The sequence below is a fragment of the Magnolia sinica genome, chromosome 11 (assembly GCF_029962835.1).
Source record: "Magnolia sinica isolate HGM2019 chromosome 11, MsV1, whole genome shotgun sequence".
NCBI classification, from domain to species: Eukaryota; Viridiplantae; Streptophyta; class Magnoliopsida; order Magnoliales; family Magnoliaceae; genus Magnolia; species Magnolia sinica.
The window spans coordinates 4,164,991-4,175,876 of NC_080583.1; the positions used below are offsets into that span (position 1 = coordinate 4,164,991).

At 35.8% G+C, this 10,886-nt stretch overlaps 1 protein-coding gene and 1 long non-coding RNA gene across 4 annotated transcripts; both read left to right on the forward strand.

Moving 5' to 3' along the window:
* The first annotated feature begins 217 nt into the window (after positions 1 to 217).
* Positions 218 to 5,908, forward strand: LOC131218598 (uncharacterized). Of its 3 annotated transcripts, none has more exons than XR_009157781.1 (3): positions 218 to 553; positions 1,160 to 1,233; positions 3,203 to 5,056. It is a non-coding gene; the product is annotated as an uncharacterized LOC131218598 (long non-coding RNA). The 3 variants fall into 3 exon arrangements; XR_009157783.1 differs by lacking the exons at positions 218 to 553; positions 1,160 to 1,233 and adding exons at positions 2,657 to 3,040; positions 5,394 to 5,908 and having other exon boundaries at positions 3,203 to 5,219; XR_009157782.1 differs by lacking the exons at positions 218 to 553; positions 1,160 to 1,233 and adding an exon at positions 2,657 to 3,040 and having other exon boundaries at positions 3,203 to 3,916; positions 4,303 to 5,056.
* Positions 5,909 to 7,731: 1,823 nt separating this feature from the next.
* LOC131218242 (small ribosomal subunit protein eS28-like) lies at positions 7,732 to 8,201 on the forward strand. Its single transcript, XM_058212922.1, has one exon. It carries the CDS (start codon positions 7,794 to 7,796, stop codon positions 7,989 to 7,991), a length of 198 nt encoding a protein of 65 aa, XP_058068905.1. The 5' UTR covers positions 7,732 to 7,793; the 3' UTR covers positions 7,992 to 8,201.
* The last annotated feature ends 2,685 nt before the right edge of the window (positions 8,202 to 10,886 follow it).

Here is a 10,886-nt window from a genome sequence, read left to right on the forward strand (position 1 = left end):
TAAATGTCACACATTCATCACGTTAGAATTACAGAGCTTTTGTATCCCCTCATGGAATGCAATATTGTAGAGGAATCTGGTCCATTTCTTGAGCATGGTGATTGCCTGCAATCCTAACACTACAAGAAAGAGGGCCTTAGCCGACCGATGGGCCGACCCTTTGCCGGCTGCCAGTTTTAATTGGCTGCTGGCAGGGCCCCTGTGTATAAAAGAAAAAAAAACCTAACCTAACTCTCATTCTCACATGACTCACTCCCTCTCTCTACCACTCGTTCTTCCTCTCCCTCCCTCTCTGTGCTGCTCTCTCTCCCTCTCGCGCGCCCTCCCTCTCTCTGCTTCTCCTTCTTCGTCTCCGGCCCTCTCCGTCCCTCCCTCTCCCTCTCCCTCTCCCTCTCTGCTCGCTCTCCCTCTCACTCTCTTTATCCCTATCTCTCTCTCTCTCAAAACCCTAGTCCTCTCTCTCTCTATCTCCTCGGCCCTTTGCTGCAACATCATGTATCTCTCTCTCCGCTCGATCTACTGCACATCAAGGAGCATTCTACTGTAACATCAGGTCTCTCTCTCTCTCTCTCTCTCTCTCTCTCTCTCTCTCTCTCTCTCTCCCCTTATCTATTCATATCAATTTGGGCATTTTTTAATCCTTCAAGTAACATTATGCAATGATTTGTGTATTAGGAATTTTTGAGTTTCAAATCCCTAATTAGGGATTTGTAGTGTCAATTCCCTAATTGTGGATTGGTATAGAGGTGTTGTCTAAGAGAAGACAGTCATGTATCAGAGGTCCATTTGCATGAAGATGTTGATATCTTAGTCCATGAGCCTGTAGCATACATTTGGTTATGCATTACATAAGATGTTGAAGTTGGTGGGTCATCATTGATCAAATAGACTGCTTTGTTTGGATCGGTGGCCCATGAGATTGGAGGATTATGCATATCCAATGGGCCTGATTGGTAAACATATGGGTGCTTAAAGTAAATAAACCATATTGTTTTCTTGTGTTGTGCTTGATTTGTTAGCTTTTGTGAGAAATGTTACTATTTCTATGCAGGAGATTCTAGCTGTAAAATCTTTTCTTAATTGGAAATGTTACATGGTTTATCAATTCTTCTCTGTTGTATACTGAGTTTTCATTGGTTTCTACTGTGTTTGGTCATAGTTAACGACGAGAGATACAAGTGGAACTGCAGGCATTGGGATTGCATCAATGCCTGGAAATGCAAGCTTGCTTGGGTGAGTTGTTTGTCTTCTCCTGTTGGATTCCTGAGTTCCTTATGGTAATCGTGGTAATTGCCTCTAATATGTTATTATCTTGTTCTTTTCCTTCTTGTTTTTTTAGTACAGTTAGACAAATTTCTCTAGCACTGCTTATCATTTGTTGCTCACCCCTTATGCCTCATGACATGGTGAACCAGAATTCATCAAGTAGTCCTCACCATGGATGAGCCATAGGGAAAAATCCCACTGATCAGTTTGGATTGCCCTACAGCGATGCCAGGCAAGCAACCACGGGAGAGTGACAAGAGCAAGCAATGGTAGTGAGTCTCTACTTGGACTCAGATATTATTGTTTTCTTTCTCCATTCTAGTGCTAGAAGTTTTGAGTGTCAACATATTACACAATGACTAGAATTTCTTTCCACTATTTTATATTCTTAGTCATGTTAAAAATAAAATAGTGTCATCTAAGGATGTATGTAACCTGGGCTATCATCTTACTCCAAATACATTAGGAAGTAGACCTCCTACTATATTTGAAATCGAACCTGACACTCCACAGTGAGTGGCGTATACCCTGTCACTGGGAAATGACATCTTGGAGTTGGGATCAAAGAGGCAAGAAGACCAACCAGGTCATTGTTCATGTATCCTGGATACCGAAGAGTAGTAGTGCTTGTGGACATTACAGTAGAAACCAATGAATTTGTTTATGCAAAGGTAGGATTACTTAGATGAAGGCGTTCCACAACAATCCTGTCTAGTGCAGTGTTGTCAAGAACAACAACACAATCAGCATTTAGAGTAAATCGTTTGAGAGTCAAAAGTGAGTTGTATGGCTGGACCACAACATCACTCGTCTCCATCTGATTGGGAAATACACTATATGTCTGAACAAGCTTTTTTCTATAACGATCATTTAGGGTCTCCAAAAGATATGAACCCATTCCTGCACAAAAGCAATAAATGGGTGTCATGCCCAAAACACACATAGTGTTGGCATTCACCAGCTATTGTTGCTTCTCATCTTAGTCATTCTAAGTGTCCAGTTCCTACATGATGATATATCAACACTGGAACAACTTAGTGAGTTAGTTCAATATTAGATGCATATGAGAGAACTTACTTATCATTAAAAATGCAATTCGAAGGGAAGTTCCTGGCATTAATGCTCCAATTGCAACCAAGCATGGATTTTGAGAATAGGAGAAAAAGATGAAGAGATAATGCAATTGTTACCCAATGGATCCTTACGTTGCCTTGCTTGATACCTTGCATACCTTCTTCCAATATTTTCATTTTTACTTGTATTTTCTTATATTTGTAACTATATATATATATATATATATATATATATATATATATATATATATATATATATATATATATATATATAAAGAAATCTTATATTTGTGGAGCATTAAGAAATCTTGATGAGGTTGAAATGTTGGTACAAGTGCTCCTTCTTTTCAAGGTTGATACAATGCATTAACAATATGTGTTGAGACTTAAAGAGTACATTTGGGTGTTCTGGGTTTGCAAGGCCAAGAGGATGAACTCTGACCGAATTAAAAGCCTAGTTAGCAGAAATCCATGGAAAGAGAGGCCCTCAATGATATAGTTTCTGTTTTCCAGACTGCCCTAAACGCCATGGAAGCTCCACCAACCATGATTTGGTAGTACAACCAAATGCACTAAGAGGGAAGGAGGGAGCTTGAAAGTAAGTGAGATGTGGATGTTGCAGCCTAAGAATATGTGCTGATAGTCTCTCTTGGAACACTTGTCTTCATTTTTCAATGGCTTGTTGCTTCCAAATTTTCCAGGTGGAGCCTTTCAATTAGAAGTTACAAAAGTAATTAATGGCTCATAAGCCCTTGTATTCAAAGTTGAATATATCAATGGTTCCTTTTTTATATTGTTTTTTGTGCTCCACATCTGATCCATTTTGCTACAAGATCTGCTATCTCATTCCCCTACACTTTCAGGTGTAGCTGTACAAAATGGGATTGGGAAGCCTGATGCATACAGTCAAGAAGGTTTGTGATTGTACTATTGAAGACCCATCTTTTAGCGGGCATGCATCTCTCTTTTCTTCCGCATGACTTCATCATACAATGCCGCTCTAGGCTTTCACTTGTTTTGTTTTGTATGTTCATGACTCGGAATAGTATTGTAGACCATTTGGACTACTTTGATGTTCAGCTCTTATGTGGAGATGTGGGGCTCATGCTGGGTTGTAATGGAAGAAGTACAGTAATGGATTGCACAGATCTCAACAACAGCTTTGTCTTATTAACGGATCCTTCTCTTACGTCCTAAACTACATACACAAACTAAAAGCAGTCACATCTCTGTTAAGATTTATTTAGGGGTCAACAGCGATATTGTCTGATAGTTGGTATTTCAAGCATATCTAGTTCTTCATTTAAATGCATGTAGAAATGAACCTATTGAAAATTCCTTGAATGGGTTTTAGGAAGAAATCTTAGTCAAAGTCACGCATTATCACCCTTCATGTGAATATGAATCCAGATTAGGATGGACACTGTTAATTTCACCTGAAATTTCAAGTTTGCTTTTCTCATGTCATTGATTAAACTATTCTAACTGTATGTACAGGTCTTGGAAATTCATATTCTATGTATCCATCAAATAGGAGTGAAACAGAATCAGCATTCTCTCATATTCGGCATCGTCAAGTAATTTCAGTTCCTCTTGTTTTTCAACATGCTTCATGTGCACCAAGAATGCAAAATGCTAATTCAACTGAGTTAACTCAGAGGTACAATGAATCCATGGTATGTTCTATTTGAATAACATGCATGGGTCTCACATGCCTAGATATATTGATGAGAAATTGTAGTCGGATATTCCAATTTCTGAAAGTGGGGTCCATGACCGGTTTTCCATTTGATGACCCGATGGGTTCGATGTCCATAGTTTTATGTAGTTTAATTCATTACTAACTCTCCATTATCTCCTCTTTTTGATCTTCACAGATCTTGTGTTCTATTGTTTTCGATACTATGATTAATATGGTGGGTTGTTTTCAAAGTCTATACTTACACCTTACTTTTGTGTTCAGGGTTTTTTGAAATATCTACTGATTTATCGGAGGCAGCAATAGCTCACTGCCAATTAATCGTCATTTACAAGTAAGTTGCCCACATCCATATTGTCACACATTCCTTCTCTTCATACATGGTGCTGGAGGACTACACTATTGTGGTAGTCACCTTCTTTTATTTAACTTCTCAGCCACTTGCTTTTTCATGTGGCAAACCTGTTATCAGGTATGCTATTACTTTTTTTTCAAAAATTTTGGGTGTTCTCTGCCATAGTGCAGGTGGTGGGATGTGCTCTCTGCATTTTGGTGACATCCAAATAGTGATATATATATATTTTTTTTTTGAAAGATGGGAAACAAATTTCATAGTACCGGTTTTGACATCTTGGTAAATTCCAATCAGTTTAAGGATCCCAAATAAACTAAGATTCTAAAGTAGCTTAGCAGTTTACCCATCACAAATCGAAAACATTGGTTTTATGGAATTAACACTATTATATATGAAAAGGAATTGTTTAATTTCTATTAAAATTAAGGAAGAATGAATAACAATATTCAAATTTCTCTTCCTTTTCATGTTGTGGATTGTTTTGTTTTTGTTATTTTCGATGAATCGAAGGAGATTTGCTTTGCGTTTGTGTTTGATGTCGAGATTTTGGTAATTCTTTCGCTTCAAATCCTTAGATCTGAGAAGATTATTCAATTTATGTTAAAATTCATGAGGAAAATGAAAACTGATGTTGAAGTATATGTTTGGTTCCTTTTTTTTGGATAGATTTTTTTTAATATATATATATATATAGTTCATGAGAAAAGTTTTTATTGAATTTGTTGTGGTTCGTAGATTTTGATGAAATAAGCTCAGTTATGGACTCATATGCATTGAGATCTGTCTCGGATCTGCCTACACCTTTTCGGCTGACTTTCAGTTTCAAGTATTCTCTATGTTTATGTTTGGATACAGTATCGAAATTAACTGCAATTGTTAGATTAGTAAAGTGGAAATAACTAGATTGTGATTTCCTCAGCATTGGTATTGCTTTCTTCAGCATTGGTATTTATTCTTTTTGAACAACTTACTTTGACAACACGATCAACTTTTGCATCAGGAGCATGACAAGCAACGCGCAACCTTTTCTCCATGCTTTGTAAGGTGTTTGAACATCTCAAATCTGCCTCCATAAAAGCATTCCTTTTGTAGTCCTACAGTAGTCATTCCAGATCAGTAGCATATCACAATTCACAGGTGCAACATGCCCAAACAGATCTATGGAAGAATGGCGAGTCCATTTTCCTATTGCTAATAAAAAAAAGTTGGGTATTAATAATGATAGAAGCTGGACTACATTGTCTTATGACATCAAAGAAATGCTTGAAAGAAATCAGAAAAGCATATAATGCAGCTGGCAAATAGACATGGTATGCATTAGACCTTAACTTTCAAGAGTGATAATGTGCAGCTATTAAAAGTGGCCTTGGCTTTAATACTAGCTATTAACATATCATCAAAGCCTCCCGAAGTTTGATTCCAAATGTTTTCTTAAAGTATTTCTTGCAGAGACCAACTATTAACATATCATCTAATCTATCTATTTACAGTTGTTGAATCAGATCAAGTGTTCAAGTGCAGACTTATCTATCTTCTCATATTATTTAACTTGTGCCCCCTTAAAATTTATGTCATTAATCATGCTTGAACTCAGTATTTTTTTCTTAGTGGTCTTTGCATGTTAGTAAACACAACATTGTCTTAATCTTTACCAGTGACATTTAGCAAAGCACTGGTCATAATCTTGTAGCTTGAGGATATTTGTATCTTATTTTGTGGATATTTAATTATTACTGTTTTCACATTCAATTACAATCATTATTGAAATTTCCTCTTTAGAATATCCTATGACATGTCAGTCAAACTTGCTTTCCTTTCTCAAACATTTTCCTTTAAAAGGGCACATGTTTTGTGAGAGGCGTGTCTTGCTACCAAATAATTTGTTTCTTAAAACTTACCAATGTCAAAGTTAACCTTAAAGTGACTCTACTATTATAGCTGTGAACATAATGATTTGAAGGAGAAATGCTATGCATGCTTTCTCACATGAGGTTGACGGTTATGCAAATTATTTTAAACTTTAATTCCTATCTTCTTTAATTTATTATTGCTATTTTTCTTCAAGTTCTTAATCAATTTAGAAAGAAAAAGGTTATCATGAGGATTATGGCTTGCCTGTGCCTCACGCTTTTTTAAACTATAAGCTTCCATAACTCTCTTTTACATGATTCATATACACTCCAAAACATCGTCAAAAAATGGTTTTGTTTGTGTTTGAATTTAGAAATTCGTTGGCTAGAAGTAACTGCTGAACTTGTTTTCATCACTATTGATGTAAATAAATTCAAAGTCCAATACTATATTCTGACAATATTATTCTCATGTTTTATTGTTGTTTTTTTTTTTTTTTTTTTTTGGGGGGGGGGGGGGGGGGTATTTGTTACCTTTCTTTAGGGACTTGCATTACCAGGTGAGATACTATTCCAAGTGTACATTTCATTAAGAAATTATGTAATGTCTTTTGCCTTTTTGAAACCTAGCACATCATAGTTTTGAGTGTATGGTTGTGGGTATAGATGTATAGTGTTTTTTTTTTTTTTTAAATCATTAATCTTTCTAGAATTTCTTCAAAATGCCATGTGCATCTTTCAATCTGAAGAACTTGAATTGATATTGTACTCTATGATCATCCTACTTTTCCTGAAATTATGGAACGTTTGTATTGTATTGATTGCCCTTTTGATTATATTGGTGCAGTCGTCTCTTGCTTTAAACTGGGTTCTTGCATGCTCATAACCTTTCATGGATTTGATACTACTAGTTGTCAGTATAGCAATTCACTCAGTGTTCTTTATTTGGGTGATAGTAGAATTTTTCATGGAGTGGAAGAGATGTTTGGATAATGAAGAAATAAAACATGAAACAGTTAATAGAAAATTTATGGTTCTAAGTGAGGTTGTTGTTCTTTGTAATGTTTTAATCTCTATTTTCTATTTGGGTTTTCTGGTTTTTGAGACATTGCGAGCAGATTCAAGTTTTGTTGAGTTTCATCGAGTTTTCTTTTTTCAAGTTTTATGAGTTTTGACTAGTCAAGTGGACTGAATCTTAAACAAGTTCGACTGAATTGTGACTAAATTGATTTTTCTTTCCTTCCTTTTTTCAAGTCTTGTTTAAATCTAAAATTTTCTTAATGAAATCATGTGGAAGTTTTCAAAATGCTGGAAGTAAGAACATGTGGTTCCATTGTGTTTCATGATAACTAAAAGTCATCTTTCTTTCTTTCTTTCGGATATAAATTCATGTGGAATTATTTTTTTTTACAAATTTGTAATCAACTTTTACCATAAGATTGATATTTGGAGTAGATGTATCTACGAAATAACCTGGAAGAACTCAAAAGCAAAGCAGCAACTTCGCTCGCATTCTTCTCTCCGTCTCTCTAGCGTGCGCAGCTTGCAAAATGGATTCTCAAGTAAAGCTTGCAGTGATGGTGAAGGTGATCGACCGCATAGGTTTAAGAGGACAAGTAACTCAGGTCAGGGTCAAGTTCCTAGATGACCAGAATCGACTCATCATGAGGAATGTGAAGGGTCTTGTCAGGGAAGGCGACATCCTTACCCTGGTCGAGTCTGAAAGGGAAGCAAGGAGGTTGCGCTGAGCAAGGTTTTGTTCCCTGAGGTTTTGTTAGGTTTGTTTTTCGTTCACTTGTTCCATTTGGCTTTCTGAAATGCTTTGAGATGGGTATGTGATAGAGAGAGAGAGAGAGAGAGAGAGAGAGAGAGAGAGAGAGAGTGATAGCTTAGATGGAAAAGCCTAGGATTTGAGATGATATTAGCTAGACGTGTTTGCTACAATGGTTATTTTTACTGCTTGGTTCTTATCTTTAAAATAAAATAAAATAAAACCCTGGAACAGTGGCTAATGGCTAAGATTTGTTTTGTAGGTTAGAACTGACTGGTTAGGCTAAGTGCTTCCCTTGAAGAATCTCCCAAATAACAAGTCCGTTTCCATTCCCTTTCAATAGCTGAGTGCTTCACTCGTATAATCGCCTTTTAGAACCTTGTATTCCATGCATTCTCAATATATTTTTACAACTCAGCTATTGTATCCTGGAAATATTAAATGGTCTTTGTTAATTTCCAAGTCGAAGCAGCAAAAGTTTAACATCGGTTACAACTTTTAACCTTCCATTTTCCTCACTCAAACATTTATTTTTGTTATTATTATTATTATTTTGAAATTTATCTTTGGAAGCCTTGCTGACCACAAATTTCTGGTAGAAGACCAAACTGATTTTGATGGGTTTATGGAAACCTACATTGCTCTGTACCTGCCAGCAAGATTGTTAATACTCTTCACATATCTGCTTATTGATGTCAAGTAGCTCTTTTCTATAGGTAACTTGTCTTAATTCAAGCTATCCAGGTGGTTTGACATCATATATTTGAAATGCTAGGAATTATTAGCAGATTCAAAAGCAGGGAAAAATCCATTTAATGGCTTTACTCCTTCGGTAAGTGAATCCATTATTTTTGTCTTGCAATCTATGTTTCTTAGACATTTCTGCTATATTTTTGTTTTCAATTTCACTTTTTTTTTTATTTAATGAGAAAGATTTGCTCTATGGATACGGTCGCACTGTGGGCTAATCATCTTTAGCTACGGATTTTATCCGTAGCTTTTGACTAATTTTCTGGTAGTGTAGCAAAAACTGTCGATTTAGCGGCATCCAGCACAATCGTCAATAAAGGTCCTGACCACCAGTAAAGCCTTTACCGACCAAGGCTTTACCGGCTGTTAGCTAACCACGGGCAAAGGATTTACCGGCGGTTTTCTCGGCCTTTGCCAGCAATTTTGACCGCCAGTTTTCTTGTAGTGTAAGCTTTGTGGGGTCCACTATGATATGTGTTATATCCGCTCCATCTATATGTTTCAACAGCTCATTTTAGGAAGCTGATCCCAAGGTGGAATGAATCACAGTATGTGAAAAAGGTTCTAATTCGATGGCCCATGGCGGTAGAATTTTAAAAAATTTGTTCAACATAGGCGTTGAAAAGTGTTGTCCAATGTTATGAAGTTGAAAAAGGAATTCAATTGCTAGAAACCACATGATAGGTTTTCATCAGTTTGGACGAGCGGTCAATTAAAAGTCTTAGAGGAAAAATAGTTTAGCAGTTCTGAACCACTAATACCCCACCGATTATTTTTTGGCGGCTTAAAGGTAACCATCAAATGAGTTTGTCGGCAGAGACCAAATTTGACAGTTTGAAGTTGTCATTTTGGGATGTATATTCAACAGCACCGAGCCGTCACTTTGGACAGTAATTTTTTAACAATCGACAAACCTAAGCTATCGAATTTTGCTTGTCTATTGAAAGAAAACTGCTAAATTTTGGTGAATTTGGAGCCTTAAGGCTATGGCTATGCTCGTACACCTAATAAACATATTTTATATTATCTAAAATCATCATAATCCATCGTACACCTCATAAACACATTTTATACCTTCTAAAATCAATATAATTCATTATTTTTTTCATTTTTAAATCAAATAAAATATAATACAATTAAAGTATATACAAATTTCGAATGTTTCTTTTTCTTACACGGATATTCAGAAATTACACAAACTCATACATTAAATGTAAAGTAAAAGGTCTAAGTAAACAAGCTAAGCAATTAAATCCATAGTATAATAAGTATAAGATATGAAAGAACGTACAATTGCAAACCACTACCAGCATTTGCTAACTTTGGTATTTATCTTTATAAGAACATTTGTCAAGTATGGGTCACTGACCCTTTGTGGTGTAATGCATTAAGCGTATAGATTCAGAAAGCTTATTTTTCTCCCTACAACATTCAGAGATGGCACAAGCATATTCATTGAAGACATGTTTGAAATTATGCATTTACATGTATTTTCTCTAACTAAACTAAGGGGAACTTTCCTAGATCAATTTTCATGATATAACACATACTTTAAAGCAAAAACTTCGTAGGCCCCACCATGATATATATATATATATACACCATTCATTCATTAGCACATATCATTTTAGGGTATCGACCTGAAAATGAGTAGATTCAAAGCTCAAGTGGACCACACTATAAAAAACAATGGAGATTGACTACTAACCATTAAATGTTCTTTATGTGATGTGGTCCACTTGAGCTCTGGATCAGCCTCAGTTTTGGAGGCATGCCCTAGAATGATTTGGCCAAATGAATGGACGGTGTGGATAAAAAATATAGAGCATGGTGGGACCCACAAAGTCTCGTCTCGTTTTCTATCCTTAAGAGTTTCCATTGTCACAACCATTCAGCCTCCCTTCCATTACAAATTACTTTGGTATGTAATTAATGTTAAAAAAAAAAAAATGTAAAATACACTACAATGCTCATGAAATACATCATTTCAAACATGCCCTAAATGTGAAGTAAATGGTGCAACAATGAGAATGCTCAACTAATTATAATTTGATCATTTTCACAAATTAATGAATGCAATTTAATCGAAACAATGTATTTAAATGCAATAGAAAAGACACGA